The sequence below is a fragment of the Arvicola amphibius genome, chromosome 9 (genome assembly GCF_903992535.2).
Source record: "Arvicola amphibius chromosome 9, mArvAmp1.2, whole genome shotgun sequence".
Lineage (NCBI taxonomy): Eukaryota > Metazoa > Chordata > Mammalia > Rodentia > Cricetidae > Arvicola > Arvicola amphibius.
This window is the reverse complement of record NC_052055.2, coordinates 67153334-67175860: the sequence shown is the minus strand read 5'-3', so window position 1 is coordinate 67175860 and position 22527 is coordinate 67153334. Positions and strand designations below refer to the sequence as shown.

Here is a 22527-nt window from a genome sequence, read left to right as displayed (position 1 = left end):
GAATCAATTTTCTACTAGAGTTAGCTATTTAGAGCTTATTAACTACTAAAATACTCCAGTTATCTGCAAGAATTCCTGCACTTACTGCTTCCTTTTGCAGAACTCATAGGGCTTGAACTAGAAATAGAAACGGAATTGAGTATCAATCTTCTCAACATAATTTTACAATTTTTTTTCAAACTTTCAGAGCAGTGAGTGTATCTTTCATTGCAGAGATACTGAGAGAAATTACTTTGGACACACTTTTTTTGATTTATTTATTCATTAAACATACAATGTACTGCTGGCAAGGAAGGCACCAGATCTTATTACAGATGGTCGTGAGCCACCATGTGTTTGCTGGGAATTGAACTCAGGACCTCTGAAAGAGCAGCCAGCGCTCCCACCCTGAGCCATCTCTCCAGCCCTTGGACACACTCTTACGTGAAGCAAATGCAATGCCAATCTATAGGATATCTGCGGACATAAACAAAAGTCAAAGAGAGCAGTCCCAAAAGCGGGCAACAAAACATTCCATTGCATGTAAAATGAGAGGGACCTTGCCCAGGTACTTAACGTCAGTGTGTGTAGAAGGAAGCTGCGGGGCTGCGTCCCGCCACCCGGCCCCCGGCTAGCTTTACACCCGAAATAATTACACGGAAACTATATTCTTTTAAACACTGCCTGGCCCATTATCTGTAGCCTCTTATTGGTTAATTCTCACATCTTCCTTTAACCCATATTTAGTAATCTGTGTAGCACCACGAGGTGTGGCTTACCAGGAGAGATCTTAACCTGCGTCCATCTCGGAGAGGAGAAGCATGGAGACTCACTATGGTGACTGCCTGAAGCGTCTCCCCACTGCCTGCTACCCCTTTTCCTACAATTCTGTTCTGTCTACTCAGCCTACCTAATTTTCTGTCTCTTAAAGGGCCAAGGCAGTTTTCTTTATTAATTAACCAATGAAAGTAACATAGACAGATAACTCTCCTCCATCAAGTATGTGCTTCAGCATTCCCAATGGGGACCACTGTTCGTGCACTGCAATGAAAACTACTATCAACTATTTTTAGTGCCACATAATAGTTTTCTCATAAGAAGGTATATGTGCTGTGGTTGTTTGAGAAAGAATGGACCCACAACCAGGCTTTAGTGGCACATGCCTTTAAGGCAGGCGGATCTCTGTGAATTTGAGGCCAGGTTTGTCTATAAAGCTAGTCCAGGACAGCCAAGATACATAAACTTTGCTTCAAAAAACTAAAACAACAGAAACTACCTCATAGGCTCATATATTTGAGTGTTTAGTTCCTAGCTGTTGTAATGTCTGAGCAGGATGAGGTGTGGCCTTGTGAAGAAAGTGTCACTGGAGATGGTGGTCTTTTGAAACCTTAAAGCTTTCCTTTTCTCTGCTAGCAGATCAGAATGTAGCTCTCATCAACTTCTCCAGGTCCATGCCTGCCTGCATGATGTCATGCTCTCTGCCATGTTAGTAGACTAAGCCTCTAAGGTGGTCAGAGCCTGCCCAGATCCATTAACATCTGCCTGGGACGGACTGCCCTGGGCTTGAAGAAAAGAACATGGGCTGTTGGCCAGGGTGTGGGTGAGCTGGCTCTGCCCCTCCTGCCTGCCATGTAGTGGTGTGGGTGAGGAAAAGATGCCCTCTCCCCCTCTCCACCTGTGGCCAGCAGGAGAGCTGACCCTGCCCTTCACCAACTGCAGTGAGGACAGCATGCTATACACCTTGCTTAGGCAGCACAGCAGAGCTGACCCCGTTGGCAAGAGTGTGAAAGCAAAAGAGCTGGACCCCCAACACTTGCAAGGTGGTGGGTGGCATGGGTGAGGGAAAGATGCCTTCCTCCCCTTGCCCTTCACCACCTGCAGGAGATGGTGCTGGTCTGGGGGGGCACGCACACAGATGTGGGAGAACTGGCCCTGCTCCTTACCAGCTGCAACACTTGAGTGGCCCCTGAGCCTCACTTGAACAACACAGAAGAGCTGGCCTTGGCGGTGGTGGTGTGGGGTGCAGAGTTAGCCAGGGAGGTTCTGGGAAGCATGCCTGTTGAGGGAGAGGTGGCGGACTGAACAACCTAGCTACCACCCAGATGCAGAACCCGGGCTATATCTTGTAGAAAGGAAGAAAATGTCTCAAAATTTTATAATTAGCTGCCATCTTAGCAGATGCAGACTATTTGCAATTTTAATCACAAGGATTTTTACACTGTCATACACTATCCACCAAAATTTCCCATCTTTTAGATATGACAGTAAGTCAATGATATTTTTGAAAAAAGATTTATTCATTTATGCAAAGATAGTATCAGCATTAGGTAATAGGAACATACTTTTAAGTTTAAAATTAATCTTTCATTTTGAAAGGCTCAGTACTTTTATTTTTCCCTTCTCTTAAATACTTGGCTCCAACAAAACAGCAGATGAAAGTTTATTCCCTTACTTTTCCTTAAGTCATACATCAACAATTACAATTGTTTTTTTAGAATTTAGGATATCATTCATAGTAAGCTGGAGATTTAATCACAGAGTGGTACATGCAAGACTATTAACACAAAAAATACAAATGCACTTGGGGGGAAGGGACAAACAAAAGAACAAATTTCAGCACACTTCCTAGTTTTCTGGTACACTGACCTCTTAGAGACTTAAAAAGATTTTGTCCTTCAGATACAGAAATTAAGAGTTAAGATCATTATGGACACTTGTGACATGACCCTATTTGACAGAATGGGCTAATACAAGGCATTGTAAAGCTAATGTGCATAGCAGGTCAGACGGTATCTATCACTTGTTTCCTATAGAAAAGTACCGTCCCAGAGCTACATTCCTAAGGCTTAGCCCCTGAACTGCTCACAACTGTTACTTGCCTACTTTATACCATGGAACAAATCCTGACAGAATGGGAATACAGGGTGAAAACAACTGTGGGCACAAAGAGTCTCTGCTGTTACAATGTATAATATCCAATGAAGAGACCATCTAATTTAAAAACAGATTAACTACCACATTCTTGGGATACAATTATGAAACAAATTTTGTGGTTTAGAAATGTCAAAATTACCTACTTTGACTATTTTGGACATATTTTATTTTACAAAAGGTAATATAAGAGACTAACAAAACTAAAAATCTATTTACTCTGTAACAACTTATATTTTGAATGTTTTTATAAAAATTTCTTTCAGATACTCTGATTAACTTTTAAGTGACATAAAAAATTTTCAGCACTCTTTAATGCCAGTATTTTGCACAATTTAAGACAGCCATTGAGTTTAGCATTTTTAGAAAAAAAGAGTATTAACTCACTGAGAATAGATTATACATCTAGCATAGTTTAGTTTGTCTCGGATTCTTTAAACAAAATTACACCCAGAATTTCAGATATCCTAATTACCATCCCAACCAAATAAATAAGATATGTGCATATGTGTGGATTCTAGCGAAAGGGTAAAATATTTTGTATAAATGTAAGACCCACTGATTGGACTGTTAAGAATCTGTTTCCTGGGCTTAGACAAGGAAGACGTCAATAAAGTTAACTATATACTGAGTTCCATTGATTAAAAATGCAGTTCTAAAAATTCTGCTCTTGTGGCAAATGTTTAAACAAATAATAAATGTAAAGCACAATACTGTAAATACTGTACTGTTCAGGTACCTGTTGAGAAGTGAAATGCTTATAGCCAAACTATCAAAATTCCGACCTTTCAAAATAGGTTTATAAAATCTTTTTTCTTGAAAATTAGTACTTGCTTTTGAATTCTTAAAATGCCAATTTTAATTACAAGTCCTTAAGTCTTAAAAGTTATTCCTTTCAACTATTTTTCAATTATTTGAAATTTTTTATCTTTTTTACTTGCAATTATTTTTCTTTCAACTATATAATGAACACAAAACCAGTTTCTATTTAAACATCAAATTAACACATTCAAAATAAAACTAGGCAATTGCTAATATAACTTTTATACAATACAAAGTCTGAGTGTGCTTTGTCAAAAATTCTGTTAATAGTAAAACCTTTCCATCTCTTTTAATATTCAAAACTAACAACCTTGTGAGACTACAAAGTTAGCAGAGATGATCAGATTTAAGGACTGCCCGGCTTCTTCTAAAATGATGCACTCTTTTATCCTAGAAAAGACAAAATTATTTTAAATCATTGAAAATTCCATACTACCACTACTGATCTAAGATTATGAAATAATATGTTGGTTTAAGTTTAAACATCGTAAATGAGGAAAGCGGAGTCATTTGGTGGAACTCTGTCCAACAATAAATGTAAAGCTTTGTTAAATAACAAAATTAAAAAAGAATTCCAGTAAATTCAGAAATGTTACAATTAGTACCATTTTAAATAATTAATGATTTAATTAAAGACAGTAGAAAATGTATGATTCTTAAAACTACTCTTTAATTTTTTTCACTAGAATTTATTTTGGGTGCATAAGCATGCGTGCAGGCATGCATGGTCCATTATGTGGAGGTCAAGCAGACAATGTGCACAGTCAGTTTCTCTCCTACAACATATTATGTTTCAGGGATTAAACACAGGTCAACCAGGTTTTGTGCCAACTGCCTTTATCTGATGAGTCACCTTGCCAGCAAAACTATCCAACAAAACAACCCCAAGGCTTGGGTCTGGAGACATGGTCTGGTGATTTTCAGCTCACAAACTGTTAAGTCTAATTTCAAAGGATCAGACACTCTTCTCTAGCTTCTGTAGGCATCAGGCACATATGTAGTACTGACATACACACAGGCAAAGCACCAGTATACAATTAAAGAGAGAATTAAAACCCTCCCAACAGAAACAAACACCTATTTTTATTAACTATTCCATTTGACAGAAACCATATTTGAGAACTGTACTGTATTTCAATTTGAAATCATTTTTATTAAAAAGCTTAAAATCTGTATATTTAAGGCTTATCTTTAATCTGTGAAGATGTATCATTCTTTATGAAGCAAAGGTAAGAATATTTAAAATGTTTTCTCAAGGGTGGGTCCTAGGAACACTCTCCCCCATGGATATGAAGACCTAAGGATTGCTCAAATCTCTTATAGAAGATGATGTTTGTATACACACTGGTGATCTTTCTGTATACTTTAAATTTCTCAATTTTTCTACCTAATGTTCTATGTGAACATCCTACCTAAATTTCTATGTGACTGGAAAGGCAGCTCATTTGGCAAAGTATTGCTGTGCAAGCCTGAGGGCCTGAGTTCAGGTCCCCAGCACCCCCTTTAAAGGGCTAGTATTAGAGGTGTACTATATAATCATAGTGCTGGAAGAAAAGAACCAGAAACAGGCAAATCCTTCCGGCATAGATCAGCCAGCCTAGCCAAATGGACAAGCTCCAGATTCAGTGGAAGATCTTGTTTCAAAAAGGTGGTGAGACACCAATGTCTACCAGACTGCTACAAGTACCCTCACAAGTACACACATTATCAGGTACATGTCAATAGGATAATATCCCACTTAGGTTGGGGCCTAGAAAACTGGTCACAAATGTACACGTTTTTAGATGTTAGGTAGGAATTAAAATTATGGGGCTGAAGTTAAAAGAATGATGACAGAAATACACAGTACATTCAATTTCAATAAAAAAAAACAGTATTTAGTTGCTTATAATAGGTCTGTGGCTCCATGTGCTTGTTCTGTAATCAGGAGGACAAGAGCTTGGGATCCCCAAAATGCCAAAATCTACTATAAGCCTCCACACAAATATTCTGACTCATCTGTGAACATGCATGCGTGCGCGCACGCGCACACACACGTAACAGACAACAGCAGGTTTCTCTACTAATTTCTGATTCCTAACTAGAGGGAAAGAAATCTCTAGATTTCAAAGGGAAGTATTCTTTCCAAGGTAAAAACTCAATTTTGAAGACTTTTGTTGTTTTCAAACATTTAATACCTTTAGAACTTTGGGGCAAACTGACTGCTGCAGTTACATACTGCACTGTGTAGAAAAAATTTTAAATGAGCATCTTTTACTCATTATATTGCAAACACACTGTAGGTAGTAACTTTCACTGCCTAGTAAGTTAGAAATGAAAATAGGCAAGGGTTTATTTCTGGAATGGCTAAGATATTTTAAAATTTGACTTATGGTTGTACAGATAAGTAAAAAGATACTAAAAATTCATTGAATTATATACTTCAAATGAGTTGTATGACATCCATATTACACACCCTTATCTTTTATTATCTCAAAATATCTTCCCCAGAATGCAGTATTCTCTCCAATGAACTCACCAATTAATAGACTTCATATCTGGACTCAAAAGTAAAAGAACCTTAGAGACTTTGTGTTCTACTCATTCTCATTTTACATTTGTAAAGTCTTGGGACTGGAAGAACAGCTCAGTAGTAAGGCATGCAATTACAGCATGGCCAAGTTCCTGAATTCTAACCCTCAAATAAAACCACCACATAGAAGGCAGGCAAAAAAACTCAAACTTTGTTGAATTCTCACTTGGTTATTTTCAACCTTCTCAGTTTCATTCCTTTTCATTCTCCACGATGCTCAAATCTAGTAACCAAGTAGTTTTTTTGTTTCTCTTTAATCCTACAGCTATGAATTACATTCTGATTTTAAATTTTTCTGGGTGGTCAAGTAATTATTTTATCTGCCAACTCTCATGAACCTTTTATATGACTTACCATTTCTCTGTAGTTTGTGTGCATACTGTGTAAGTCCAAGGTTAACATCATCTGGAGTCTTTCTGATTGCATTCTACCTTTTCTCACTGAACACACAGATTACTGATAGGGACTGACCTTGCTACACAGCTTGCTCAGGATCCTGTCTTTGCCCCTGAGGACTGGAATTCTAGACAGGCTGCTAAACCCACCTGGCATTTATAAATTCTGAGTTCAAAGTCACACTTTCTCAGTAAGTGCTTTACTCACTGAGCCATGTGCCCAACAGCTCATCAACTTAACCTCCTGAAAATTTTTCTTCCCTAAAGACAAACTATTATTGTAAGATTTGCACAGCATCCAACATACTTTGGGTAAAACACAACCATTATAATGGTTTACCAAGGGTTTATATAATAAACACTTCAATTAATCACTATAAAAATATATGTACTACAGAAAAAACTAAGTTTCAATATTAACACACACATTCTAGTCTGCATACTATTCTTGTCCTACCTTGAAGTAATCATCTTGAGTAACAAGAGAATTTCTCATTCTGTTCTCGGGGTTAAATAGACAAGAGACCACTGTCTGTATGCTTCGGTCCACAGACTTCTGAAACACAGAAGTTTAAAGACTACATCTTTTATTCACTGCTAATAGCTTTTTGAAAGTATATTGAGCATATACACTACTAAGAAAATCTTTCATAACATCAAATTCTTACCATTTATTGTTTACTTTACATATAGTCTGACTAAATTTAGTATTTTAGCAAATTTTAAAATTTTTATGTATTAAAACTATGGTATTTTGTTTGAAGCATTTATTTTTCCCTATTACAGAAGAATCATTCAAACATTTTAATATTTCAAAAACATATTCAGGGAGATATGTTAGTATAATTGTTCAACAAGCTATTTGAACTTTATGTGTATATTTATGTGTGCAAAATTTGTTCTTTTTGAGGCAGGGTCTCATGTAACCCTAGGCTTGCCTCAAACTGGCCATGTAGCCAATGCTAGTTTTGAACTCATTATTCAGTAGTTTTCACTAGCACACATAGATGAGGGATCTGTCCAGTGAAATCTTACGTTTTCCTAACATGTCATTTGCTTTATTTATTCAACAATATGAATTAGAATTTTGAGATGAGAATATGATTAAAGAAATGACTAAATCAGGCGGTGGTGGCACACACCTTTAATACCAGCACTCTGGAGGCAGAGGCAGGCAGATCTCTGTGAGTTCAAGGCCAGCCTGGTCTACAAGAGCTAGTTCTAGGACAGGCTCCAAAGCCAGAGAAACCCTGTCTCTAAAATCCAACAAGGAAGAGAGAAAGAAGGAGGGAGGGAGGGATGGCGGACTATCTAATTTGGTATCAAACAATTACCATTTTAAAAAGCTAATGTCATATATAATTTCACAGAATGCCATAAATAATACATATTACTATTTTGCTAAATAAAAACTTTAAACTATAAAAGGCATGGCAAATATTCATACTAATAGTAGAAATCTGGCCACTGAATTCTACCAAATCATACTATAGACCAGTAACTAAAATATGATTTAAGAAAAATGCAATTAGAAGAGAAGATACAACAAAGGAATCAGAAACTCCAAGTTTGGAGTATCTGAGGAATTATTTTCTTGTACATTAATTGCAGCATTAAGTCCCCTGAGCTCTGCAGGTTATAACTTTCACTTTTAAATCTTGGCAAATAGGTCAAAGAATCATAATATAAAATAAATTTTAAAAACAGTAAACAAAATTAGATGTTTGCCTTTTGTGAGCCATTTCCAGAGGCTGGAGTAGCTTCATGAACTGAACATTCATTTGACAAAACTTCAGTTCCAGAGTCAACTTCACTGCAATGGTAGTTAACAGTTGTATAAGCCTAAATTTAAAATGATAAAAGTATAATTAACAAGAAACATGATACATTTCTAAGTCATTCTTTAGAAGGCTATTTCATAAATTGTTTTAAACTAAATGTTCAAAACTACACTGTTTTAAAATGAAGTCTTTTATTTTTAAAATGCCTCTGTCAACATCAAAGTCAGTAGGAGTTTTAGTAATGATAATACGTCGTTAAGGGAGTACCTGAGGATTCTCTCAGTTTGTTTTTCAAATATCCAATCTTTATCTTTATGAAAGTTAGTTAACAGAAGCTCAGGTGGTTTACTGATAGATGGCATCACCTTCTTTTATTCCTTTTATAAAATACTATTAAGGGTAAAATGTTTCTCTTCTATATATTTTCTTTTAGTTGCAAACTCAGGCAGATTCTAGAAAGAACACATGCTAACTCTGAATCTAATATTTAATGATATTTTCCTTGATTATAAATCATGCCAATAAGTAACCAAAAACTTATTGTTTATGAAGCAGCCATTGACTGGGCATATAACAATAATGTGAAAAACAAAAAGCAGTTTTGTTCTCATGTAAATAACTGAGATAACAAAGTAAAATACCTAAAATAAGGTAATTAGAATATTTATAAACCTATACAATATTGCAAAAGAAATATATCAGAGCAAACTGTAAGACTAAGTAAGCAGAGTACATTCAGCTAATTCATTTTACCGGAGGTATAACATAACTCCTCTGTTCCCCAGCCGGCCACTGCGGTGGCATCTTAAGAAAAGAAAACAAAGATTATTTAAACACCTACACATCTTTTCAAAAGAGGTAATTAGACAATGTTACAGTCTTTATCATGCTGACTCTTAATTTCTTATTATGAAACAGAACAAAAGATAGGTACCTTTATTCTACTATCTGCATTTTTCGGTTTCTTCCATATATAAAACTCACATTTTCTCAATTGGAAGCTGGCATTCAGGAAAATTTAAAAAGACAGGAGCATTTGGAAATTACTACAGCTACAGTTATGGGTCATAAATATGGTCACATCTATTGGAAGAAATTCATGGAACTACTATTTTATAGCATCTAGCAAACTTATAGACTATCAATCAAAATTCGGTGCTCTAAGTACTGGGTAGTATTTTTATTTCAACATAACATAAAAACTTCTAAGTCAGCATGGATTTTCAAGATATTTGACAGAAATGAAAGAATATATGTTGAAATAAGAACAGAAGATACTGAATCTTCGTAAACAGTCTCAACAAATGTTTTTCCTTGTCAAAATATTTACCTCTAAATAATATTGATGTCTGAATTATAGACTAATTCTACTTCCCTTTGATTTTAGATAATTTATATAGCACATTATGTAGCAATTTTATATAAAGAAAGACCAAAGTAGTATCTCCAAGTTATTTTACATTCCCTTAAATTATCTGATAATTCAAGTCCTTCTCAGTGCTTAGGAAACCCTGGGGAAGAGGAGTCAGAGAGGATAGAGGACACCAGGAGAATAAGGCCCTATAAAATCAACACAATCAAAGCTCTTATGAATGCACAGGGACTGAGGTTGCATGCACCAACTCCTCTGCCTATGTATTACGGCTTCCAGTTTAGTTATTTATGATATTCCTGAGTGTGCGAACAAATGGATCTCTAATTCTTGTGACTTCTCTTGGGCTCTTTTTCCTTCTGTGTTTTTTTCTTCCTGGCTCAGTTTTGCTATGGTAGTTTTCTCTAACATACTTTATTATTATTCCTTTTGTGGTGGATTGAATGAGAATGGCCCCATAGGCCCACATACTTGAATGCTTGGTCTCCAGGGAATGGCACTATTTGAAAGGATTAAGAGGTGTTGCCTTGGGGGACTGGAGAGATGGCGCAGTGGTTAAGAGCACTGGTTGCTCTTCCAGAGGTCCCACATTCAATTCCCAGCACCCACATGGCAGACAATCGTTTGCAGTTCAAGTTCCAGGGGATCCGACACCCTCTCCAACATATATGTAGGCAAAAGACCAATGCACATGGAATAAAAATAAATCATTAAATAAAAAAAGGGGGTGTAACCTTGTTGGAAGAAATGTGTTACTGGGGGTGGCCTCTGAGCTTTTCAAAAGCTCAAGACAGAGACAGGGGCTGTCTGTTCCTGCTGCCTATGGATCCAAGATGTAGAATAGAACTCTCAGCTACCTCTCCAGCACTATGTCTGCCTGCATGCTGCCACGCTGATAATGAACTAAACCTCTGAAACTGTAAGCTGACCTCAATTAAATGCTTTCTTTTATCATAATCGCTGTGGTTCATGGTGTCTCTTCACAGCACCTAGAACACTAAGACACCTTACAAGCCTGTTTATAAGGAGTAGATCTGGATAGTATGAATGGGGACAGCGACTGTGAGGAGTAAAGAAAGGGGAAACCACAACTGGGATATGTGTGTGAAAAAAGTCATTTTCAATTAAAGGAAAAATACCTGATAATTATAAACTGGCAGCTGATACCCAGTGATGACCTGAACTGGTGAACTTGGATAAGGAGGGTATGCCTGAGAATAAAGTTCACAGAAAAATTAGATTAATAAAATAAATTTGAGAAAATGAGAAAGAGTATCATTCACAATACAAGAAAAAAGTATTTTTTCTCTTTATATATATCAATTCAGGAGTCTAAAAGATTGGTTTTATGAGGAAAATATTTCTTGTCAAATGATAACCCACTGCACAGGAAGGAGGAAAAAGACAAATTAAATGACTGCTTTTCTAAGCCAAGACTCACCTTTGGAAGTTACTGTACACTGATTATACATACAGTTCTAGTAAGGGAGCTCAATAAATAACATCTTCTGTTTCTTTATGAAAATATCTTCACAGAATATGTACTCATAGCAATGTTAACAGAACGGAGAAGCTCTAACTTTTCTACAGCCTCATTTAATTTCTGAAAGTTAAGGGAATTACAATCTGAAACTGGAGAAGTGATTAAATCATTGTTTTCTGACCTGGGCTGTTCACCCCTCCTTAGGCAACCTGGTAGTCCCCTGCTCCTGGGAGGTTACCATATTGATGCCAAACTTAGTACGGACACCCAATCGGCATAGCGCACTACAGCCCAGAATTCCTGGACTCAAGAGATCCTCCTGTCTCCGCCTCCCGAGTAGCTGGGACTACACGTGAGCACCACCACACCCGAATAAATCATTGTTTTCTATACTTCAGTATTTATTGACTAAAAACAAGTAGTAGCACACACAAATGCCTTATATCAGTAATGATTCACAATAATATTAGATTTTCTTCTAAGCCATATTTTGAACAAGAAAAATAAGGCAAGATGCAGTCTATATTCCACATACAAAAAATAAATATGATTTTATTATTTTTTGCCAAAAACAGTCTCTAAAATTGAAAAGCATAAAAGTAAAATGTACCAAGAATGTTATTTAGCATAAATAGGCATAGTAAGCATGAAAATTTAAATATTAACCCAGCTCAGATTAAATTCAAGAAACCTATGATTTATAGATAAAACCTATCAATTTCAGAGCTAAAATAAACCCAGGTGTCAACAACCTACATGAGGAGGCATTTGGAATTCACTGCAGGTCAAACACAGATGAATTGATCTTCTTTGGGAAGAACCATCTAAGAGGACATGCAAAGCTGTTCCTGAACATTTATAGAACTTTTTCAACTTGAAAAAAAAGGCAATAGTAAAATTCTTCTATATATACTTTCTGTGTCTGAAATATAAACTTTGGAAAAAAGAAATATATCTAATGTGGCTACCAAAGATTCTAGGATAAAGGCTTACAAACTACACAGAGGCAGATTTCATCTCAGCATGAGGAAAACAGCAATTAAGAATGAGAATAAACGAAACAAATTCTTCCCATTTCAAGTATTCCAATAAGGACTGTTAACATCCAAACCATGCATATGATTTCAGAGCTTAAAAAGACTTAACAAACCTAAGAACAAGAATGCAGGCTGTTATTACCTGAACATACTGAGTTATAGGATTCATCATGGTTGGAGGCTGCATGTATGTCTCAGCATTTGGACTACTCCAAACACTCTGAAACTGTGGTGGAGGAGGAGGATTAAAAATCAAAGGACGTGGCTGCACATGATAAGTACCTTTAAAAGAAACAAAAGAAAAACTTACATTGAGTTCTCTGAAAACCTAAGCAGTTTTATCAAGAACAATTTATGGTTTTACTCACATAAATTTTGTTTCCTGATTGCAGGGCCCAGTTTCAGCTTTTTACCATGAAAATTTATCTGTGACTAAAAACAGTAACAAATGATCATTTAATCCTTCATTTCTAAGACTTGGGCAAATACCACTGTGCTCAGCCTTAGAACTCTAATCAAAGCATCTCAAAAGCATCAAGTTAAATTTTGTAAAGCCATCCATCCCATTTCTAACTCTGTCTCTAGTTGATAAAGCTAGAGGCCCCCAAGCAAGCAGGTTCTGTTAAACTACATAAAATTACATTTTGGCCAGGCGGTGGTGGTGCACACCTTTAATCCCAGCACTCGGGAGGCAGAGACAGGCAGATCTTTGTGAGTTTGAGGCCAGTCTGGCCTACAGAGCTAGTTCCAGGACAGCCTCCAAAGCTACAGCAAAATCCTGTCTCAAAAGACAAAAATTAAAAGAATTTTTTTTATTTTAAACAGAAAGGAAGCCTATTTTTCTCTGTATTTTACGTAAGACTGAATATCAAGTACTTTTTAACTCTAAAGCATTGCTAAAGAAATTTTCTGTAAGACTATTACTTACTTCTACTATCTTCTGCACATCCACGTCATTATAAAATGAAACAAATCCGTAGCTAGAAAGCAGATAAATGAAATACAAAATCTTAACTACATAGTACCATGATTTACACTACCTAATATTCTATAAAATAGCAGAAATGGTGATATGGAAGATGAATATACTCTCATAAATATGCTGAGACATAGACAACAGATCCTCTATAAATATCACTTTGTTTTCTTAGTCTAATGTCAGAATGGGCTAATATTCATTAACAAAGATCATGTAAGGCAAGACAGCTAAAATTTAAGATACTATGAAATGTGCAAAAGGAATTTAATAACCCATGTTATTAGATTTGAGTTACAAAATACAAATACTAGGAAAATGAACTGATAAAAAACCTTTTATCCATAAAATAATCAAAAGCAACACGTTTTATTAATGTTAGAATGCCCACTTATAGTCTTGTCTGATATCCCAGCATCTCTCCAGCCATGCTCAGTTCTATAAACAGTAGCTATAGCAAATATGTTTACATACCCCTTCGACACACCAGTTCGATCAGTGATTATCTTCACTTCTTTTACTGAGCCATATCTGGCAAAGAAACTCCTAATTTCGGTTTCATCCATCTATGAGAATAAACGAACTCCGAGAGTAAAAACTAAGCATTCAAGATTTCTAATTGTATTGTGAAAAGATTTGATTATATGCAAGTCAATCTATGGTATTCCGAAATTACTCTACTTTGGTGAGTGTAGTTTTAGTCTCTATGGGTTAAAACCAAAACTGCATAAAATTTACAACACCGAAAAACACTTTTAGGTCTACACATCAAATCCCATCATCCACAACATTTTAAATAAAATTTTTGAGCCTCTTAATTGTTTCCAGGGCTCCTCTTGGAAGTCCAGGGCTCAAGCACTCCTCCCACCCCTTCTCACCCAAACACTCCCTGGTTTCACAATTTATTTTAAAATGCAAACAAAATATGAATACAATACCCTAACATCAATTCCACCAACAAAAACAGTGTTTGGCATGATTTTGCCTTCTGGCAAAACATATCCTTGACTGGTGGCTGCTGATGAAGACTGGGTGCTGGCCTCCCTGGAGACAGCTGAATTTGGAGTCTCAGAAGTTGTGGCAGACTGTAATTTAGAAAATAAACAATTTTAAAAACACATACACAAACACATATGACAAGCTATATAAAAATATACCTTTTGTATTTAACATAAGTTAGTGTTACTCTAAATCAACTACCTATACAGCTTAGTTTAGCTTCAGAGACTGTCATTAGCAGAGAATTGGTGTGAAAATTAAACGAAAGGATGCAGTACTTTCTGAAATATGATGCTTCACACAGTCATCTTTTTTAAAACAGTGTGTTAATCTGAGTAAGAAATGGTCACCTCTTGAAAAGATTAGGGGTTGTGGCCTCATAGTAGGTGTGGCCTCGTCAGAGTTGGGCTTTCAGATTTCAAAAGCTCAAGCGTGCTCAGAGGCTATTTTGTGTTCCTACTTAAGAACAACCTTATTCTTTTGAACAGCAAATTCCCTTCAACAATATTTCATGACAGTGAAATGGCAGGGAGTAAAAAGATTAATGTTTTCCCTTCTTTTAATGTCATACAATTTTACTTTTTTCTAAATGGGACTACTACATATGCTATGTATCTTCAACTCTTTAGAACTTGACTAGATTTACTTTCCTACATCTGTCCAACTCTTCTCAATTTTTCATTCAAAAATAAATTAAAAACATAAGCAGTTGTTCTGTAATTTTATAGGACTCCCTTTCTCAACTGTCTCTTCTATGAATGAAAATAGGCTACATTTATTTGATAAATAATTTTTTATTTCTGATGTCTGTAACACAAGGCATGGGTGCTTTTTCATTTAGAGGTGTTATACTTTACCAGATAACTGTGTCAGAGTCTAAGAATAAATGCACTGATTCTCAGTGCTTCAGGGGCACTTAATATCTAGAGATATTTCTGGGTATCACCAATGAGGTAAACGTCTGACATCTGGTAGGTAGGCAGCCAGGGATACTACTTTAATATCCCATAATACCAACTACAACCACCACCGCCGTCAACAAAGAATTGCTGGTACCAAAACTTGTATAAGGATATGCTGAAAATTGTTATGTGTGGTATCCCTAGAATTGAAGAGAAAAATGATCATTGGGGAAGAACTTGATTTTTTTGCTCTTAAATAAAATACCTGTTTTCAGGATCTTGATTTCCTTGCTTGAAAATTAAGCAATTAGAAAAGAGCTCAAATGTCTTCTAATTATTTTCTTTATACAAAAGTTAAGATGGGTGAGGAAAATTTAATAAAGAGAAAAATAAAGCATCAAATATTATCGGACAATCGATTTGGGCTTAGGCTTCCTGCTTAATTAGGGTAAGTATAAAATTTGTCTCATCTTAATAGTGTAATGATGTATTAAAGAAGGCACACCATACCCTGGCCTTTATCCAGTAGGTGGCACTCAAAGCTAACAAAGCAAAAGTACTCTTTTTAACAAGCCCTGAACCACAGGCAGAGATGCTACTTACTGTATTCAGATAACACTTAGTGTTATCTGAAACACCCATAACCAATAGATGCTTTTTAAAACATGACCAAAACCACTCTACAACCCAATAATCATTAAGTCAGAATTTAATGTTCAAGATAATATAATTTTTGAATTTTATTTAGAGAAATGGTCTTACTATGTAACTTTGGCTGGCCTGAAGCTTGCTATGTAGATCAGTCTGCCCTCAGAGTCATGGATTTCCACCTTCCTCTGCCTTCTATGATTATTTTTAAAGACAGTGTCTCATGTTGCCAAGGTTAGCCTTAAACTGCTGAGGCACTCAAGTGATCCTCTTGCCTTAAGCACCTGGCCCCTACTGCCTCCAGTACTTGAGATTATCCACAAAATATTCTGAACTTGGTAGAAAAATATCCATTAATAAAGGTAGTAGCATATTGAAAACAGACTATTAAGTATAAGACAATTTATCAATTCTACCTCCAAATGAATTGAGAAATATTAGGATACTAACAATGAACTTGGAAGCTATCACAAATCAACTCTCCACAGTACAATAACATTTGAATATCCACATCAAAAATAGCTAGAAGTTGAGAATATTATTACTAAAAATTCCAGGATAATGTTCTTTGAAATTTAAATCACCACAGTAAGCAAACTGTCATGTATGTTACAAATACTGGCCCAGATAGTAAGTCTGATGTCATCAAATTTCTAACTCTAATGGAGAAAACTGTCCACAAGTACTTTACAGTACTGTGATTTTAACTTAACTGAGATTGACAAGTAGTAATTTTACAACTAAAATATTTACATGAAATTACCCAACTTTATTTTAACATCGTCAGAAATTATATAGATTTTCTTCCTTTACCACTAAAACGGGGAAACCTGTGTAAATGAAATGGAACATATGCGACAATGGCTACCGACACGCTCAGCACCGTTCCCGGGGGGTGGGGGTGGGGGGCTCTGTAGCAGCCTAGAACTCGCATCTCCTCCGGCAGCCTCCTCAGTGCTGGGATTGTAACAGAGTTGCTTTCCGGTTCAGGTCGCCAGCTGCCTGGTTCCTCTCATGCACGCACATGCGCACAAGTCTACCCAGAGCCACCACCTGGCCTCTTAGGTGCCACTCCCGACAGGGCCAAGCCAATGGCGGCCATAGGGCCGCGCTAGCTGGCGACGGTGGGGGTGGGGCGAGGCACGGGGTGAGGGTGGGGCGAGTCGAGGGGATAGGCGCAGGGTGGGGGGGTGGGGCGAGGCCTGGGGATAGGCGCAGGGTGGGGGTGGGGCAAGAGGCAAGGGGAGGGGGTGGGGCGAGGCACGGGTTGGGGGTGGGGATGGGATTGGGTGGGGACAGGCACGGGGTGGGGCGGAGCGCAAGGTGGGGGTGGGAATAGGCGCGGAGTGGGGATAGGGTGGGGGTGGGGCAGGGTGGGGGTGGGGCAGGTATAGGTGCAGGGTGGGGTGGGGGTGGGGATGGGGCATGGAGTGGCGGGGGCGGGCTCCTGCAGGCCCTGAGGCCGGAAGGCGGGAAAGAGCTGTGGCGCGAGGCCCAGGCTGCGCACGCGGTCCTGCCAGGAGCACCCGAGGTCCCCGGCTGCGGCATCCACCGGCCTCCGGCCATGTCCCAGCAGCCCCAGTGTGCTGGTAGGCCGCAAAGTCGGCAGGGCCGTCCCTGGAGGTGTCAGGCGGGCCCCACAACCGGAAACCTCAAGGAACCCCACGTTTCCCTTCGCCTCATCTCCGTGCTACCCCAAAAAATCCAAATTTCACCCCGTCTGAGGAGTGTGGCCTCCAGCCGGGCCGCCCCCACTAGCCCGCCTGCCTCTGACTCACCATGATGGCGGCTGGAGTTCGGTGTAAACACCTCGAGGTGGACCAGGCTATGCGGCTGCTTCACCCGGGCGGCTGCGGGGCCGCCTGGCCTCCCAACGGGCGACGAGGAGGACGAAGACGCGAAGACGCGAAGCCCCCGAAGTGAGCCGGGCCAGGGTCGCCGAGGCACTGAGGCGAGGCGGGCGAGGGGGCCGGGGATGACTGTGCGTGACCTGGCCGTGCGGTGGGCCTCAGCCAATGGGCGGCCACGTCGGGCCCTCGCAGGGGGGGGCCCCGGGACCCACGTAGCCCTCCGGGTGCGTGAGGGGTGCCACGGGGCATGCGCGAGGTACGGTGCCCCTGGCCACCCTGCTAGGCCGCATCCCCACAGCAGCAGCGACTCCAGGCGCGGGACCCCCTGAAATGTGCTGTAGGCTGAATGGTGCCCAGAGTTTTGTTTGGAAAACTTTTGTTTAGGTTATGGCCACAAAATGGCCCCTTGAATCCAAAAAGTGTGGCCACCGGCTTGAAATGGACAAAATGAGCGTCGTCTGGCCGAACCCCTTGCCACCTTCTGGGGGGACGGGAGGGACGGACGCCACCGCCACAGCCACAGCGGCCCACAGCACCACGAACTCTTCCTTTTTATTTTCTTTCAAATAAATGAGTACCTGAATTACCAGGAAAAACAGATATAGCCATGAACACATGAGAATATTTCTTCCCACGTGGAGTTTAAATTGTAAGGGAAGCATTTCTTCTTCTTTACAGAAGCAAGGTAGGCCTGCGAAGAGAATTCTAGAACATTCTAATGTTAGCGAAAGCGGGCCTACCCACAGCAAAGCCAAGCCCTAGATGGGTGATGGAGACGATCGTGCATTGCAGAACCGCTTAAGCCTCTTAGAACATCGTGGGTTTTCTGAGACAAGGTTTCTCTGTGTAGCTTTGGCGTCCGTCCTGGAGACCAGGGTGGTCTCGAACTCACAGAGATCCTCCTGCCTCTGCCTCCCGAGTGCTGGTATGAAAGGCTTGCACCACCACTGCCCAAAACTTGCCTTTTGCACAGATGTATTTAAGTGATTTTTTTGACAGCAACATGATAGACTTAAATTTTTCATTATGCAGACGATAATGGTGGATAAAATAGCTAGATAGCTAGCCTTATTTAGAACATGGCTTTATAGAGGCGCCCATTTAAAATGGGGAAATTCCAAGGTACAGGAAAGGAAAACAACTAGAAACTAGCGTGGTGACAATCTGGGTCTTTCTGGCTTTCGATAGGTGGCAAGGTTGTAGTGTGAACTGTCATACAAAGTGCCTGGGCTGTCCTAGTACAGAGAAAAAACAGCACAAATGGTCTGGAATGGCGCTTAATGATGGTGGATTGGATGGTACTAACCTGTAGCTCCAGGCAGGCCTAGATGTGTAGGGGTGGAAGGGCCAAGCTGAAGTAGTGCAGAGCACTGTCTGGAACAATACCCTGCCACACACCAGCACCCTTAAAAGGCACCGTCCTAAGGAAAGGGTGGACTGAGAGTGGAGGGCACTGTGAAGACAATTATGATAAAAACAAGTCGTTTGATTAGAATTTGAAACTCTACCTGTATTTCTCGAGTTTACATTTATGACATTATGTTAGTAGAATCTCAAAATGAAGAAACTGGTCTTCCCATTTCACTCTCCCCTCTCGGCACGGTGTTTCCGGAATCCGTAGAAAAGGACTTTTCAAAGATAAGCCTATAGAAGTGGGGCCTAGTGACGTATTTTCCTAATCCCAGCTGCTTGGGAGGAGAGCTGAAAGTTCAGGGCCTGCCCTAATGATTTACTGACACTGTTTCAAAATAGAAGGAAAGAAAGGGCTGAGAATACATCACAGTGCAACAGGCTTGCTAGCATGTATGAAGGATGTGCTGGGTTTAATTCACTGTAGAACATGCACACACACACTCACACATACACATATGTACACACGCATGCATGCGTACACACACACACACACACTCACACGCAGAGGGAGTGGAGCCCTCACAACAGAAGATTGTAAAGCATTTACCATGAATAGGAGTGGATTTGGATTGTGTGTACTTTTGCTTTTTCTGACTATTTTCCTTCACGACGTCAAGTGTTCTGTATTGCTCAAGCATTTCTTTTACTGCTTTAAGGTACACTGTAAGTAGAGAGTGAATACACATCTTTCCTCTGAAATAGTTCAAAGGTAAATCCCTTCTCCCAGTTTGAACTGGTCAGTTTATAGTTTCCTTCTGCTAGCCTGTAAATTAGCCGTCATGTGTTAGACCCAGCCACATAAACAACATTTTGCTCATCATTTATTTGCTTGCATTTCTCAGATCTTCCTGGATTATTTTCCTTGTGCTTGTAGTAAATTTTTTAAATATTAATTAAAATATGATTAAGTCATTTTCCTTCTTTCTCTCATCCCTCTACCCCTACCATGGACCATCCCCTTTCCAAATTTCTGTGACCTCCTGTTTTGTTTTAACCATTGTTGCATATACATACAAATAAGCAAATATGCAAACCCAATTAACTGTATCCGTTCCGTGTTGCCTATCTGTATATGTTTCTAGGGCTGCCCACTTGACACTGGATAATCAGTCAGGTGGCTCATGCCTGGAGACTAATTCTCCCTCCCTCAGCAATTGTAAATTACTTGTAGCTCCTCATCTAGGGGTGGGGTTCCGTGACATTCTCCCATCTTTGTCTGGATGTCAACTGGTGCTGTAATTGTTCAGGTCTTTTTTAAAATTATTATTTTTTCATTCAATTTATTTTAATCATATCCCCCCCAGCTCCTCCAAGATCCTCTTCCACTCCCTGCCTATGGTAATTTATGTCTTCTCTGTCTATCTCTCTCTCAACAAAACCCCCATAAAATAAAAATCAAACAAGCAAAAGTCCAATAAGATTAAATAATGCCAAAACAAAAAGTACACACACATACACAACAAGCAAACAACAATAACAAAACCTATGGAGTTTCCTATGTATTGGCCATCTACTCCCAGGCATGGGCCTGCCTTCATGTGTGGCTAATATACCCAATGATGCTGCATTGCAGAAAACAAATGTTCCCTTCCCTAGCAGGAATCAGTTAAAAAATAGCAATTAGGGTGGTAGCAGCATATGCATTTAATCCTAGCACCCAGGAGGCAGAGGTAGGTAGCTCCTAGTTCAAGGCCAACCTGGTCTATAAAGAGAGTTCCAGGTCATCCAGGGCTATACAGAGAAAAAAAAAGAAAACACAACAGCTAGCTTCTTGGTTAGGGGTGGGAAATTGTGTCCATTCCCCCCCTCAGTGATAGGATAGCATCTCCTTGAACCCATGTAGGTCCTGTGCAGGTCCTGTGCATGCCACTATGTATGCAAAAGTTTCTTTTGTTCATAAATATATATTAATATTTATTAATATTATAAAATTAATTTATAATTATATAAATGAAAAATTTTCCATTTTTAAAACTCATGTTAATTGTCCCAAAGAAAGGTCCAGAACCATTAGCCATCTCTATTTTTTTAACCTGTGTGGTAACAGTTTTTAAACATATTTTTGTATTTAATCAATATTTTTCTCTTAAAATTTTAGTTTTACTATTAACAAAATAAAGTTGGGCCAAGTTAACTTCAGTTTACATGAGCACTTACTTCGAAGTCAATTTGGTATAAGTACATGATGCACAAGCCATGATCACATGTAGTCAGTCCATATAAATATAATCATGCAAAGATACATGAGAAACCAGATTTTGACTCTTATTGTTCGTTGAGGTTTTCTGTAATTTATTAATACAATTTGTAATTTTTACTGTGAAAAGTAAATGTAACACAGGGATCTCTAGGAGATAAATTGTTAGATTAGATCGTGTGAGCTGTGAGGGTGGGGAGGGCTCTGTCCCAGCTGAAGATGGGCCTGGAGAGACAAGGCAGAAACGGATAGTGGGCCCTGAGACCCAGCAGAGCTGCTGCAGGGAACCCTCACTGTGGCAGCACGTCTTGCAACTGGCAATTTATCTTTTAAATCGCAAAGCATTAAAATAAAATAAAAAAAAAAAAACCACCTTGGTAGCCAAACACCTTAATTCCTTGAGGGTTCAATGGGAGCACAGGTCATGGGCTCCCCTTGGTATCTGGTGACAGCTCAGACCACAAATATAACCCCTGCTAGAGCAAGACCATGGACCCAGACAAGGCCCTTGGGGCTGCCTAGAACCCAGACATCAAGATGGCTTCAGGTGGCAGTGCAGGCCACTCAGATCAGATGGCTCCCAGTGGCTGCATGGCCCACAGATATCGACATGGCTTTAGGCAGTAGCATCTACCATGGACATCCCTATGGCCTTTGGTGGTAACACAGACCATGACATCAATGCAGACCCTAGCTGCAGTAGGGACACAGACCCAGATATGGCCCTCAGGTGGCAGCTCAGGCCGCTCAGATCAGTATGATCCCTGGGGGCAGCACGGCCTACAGTCATCAGCATGTCTTCAGGTGGTAACACAGACACCCCCCCACCACACACACACACACACTTCCGCATAGGCCCTAGTGGCAGCCTGGACCATGGGTCTCAACACAGACCTCAGCTGTAGCAGGGCATTGGACCCAGATGTGGCCTTCGGTGGCAGCAAGGACCAGGACCTCATTGTGTTCTCAGGTGGCAGTTCAGGCCTCCCATATCAACATGGCCCCCAATGGCAGCCTGGCCAAGGTCTTCAAAATAGCCCTAGGCTGCAGCCCAGACCACTATCTTCTGCTCGGCCCTGTGGAAACGTGCCACAGAGAGGAGCCTATACCCATGGCCTTAGCAGGCAGGCCCAAAATAGCACAGTAAGAAACAGAGGAAGGAATTCCATG

General features: G+C 39.5%; 1 protein-coding gene across 1 annotated transcript; it reads right to left on the bottom strand.

The window, feature by feature from the left end:
- Positions 1–4059: 4059 nt before the first annotated feature.
- Dazl (deleted in azoospermia like) lies at positions 4060–22210 on the bottom strand. Its single transcript, XM_042055750.1, has 13 exons — positions 21992–22210; positions 18223–18325; positions 15760–15878; positions 14287–14433; positions 13823–13914; positions 13301–13352; positions 12741–12804; positions 12515–12654; positions 10992–11063; positions 9234–9284; positions 8428–8541; positions 7157–7255; positions 4060–4122 (listed from the first exon to the last, which is right to left on the bottom strand). Exons 1-13 carry the CDS (start codon positions 22208–22210, stop codon positions 4060–4062), a joined length of 1335 nt encoding a protein of 444 aa, XP_041911684.1.
- Positions 22211–22527: the final 317 nt, after the last annotated feature.

Coding starts and splice junctions, on each gene's coding strand:
- Dazl (XM_042055750.1), bottom strand. CDS start 22,210: ATGCGGAAGTGTGTGTGTGTGTGTGGTGGGGGGGTGTCTGTGTTACCA. Junction 13,915..14,286: donor TTGGTGGAATTGATGTTAGG/GTATTGTATTCA, acceptor TTATTCTCATAG/ATGGATGAAACCGAAATTAG. Junction 8,542..9,233: donor GGAGTTATGTTATACCTCCG/GTAAAATGAATT, acceptor TTTTAAATTTAG/GCTTATACAACTGTTAACTA.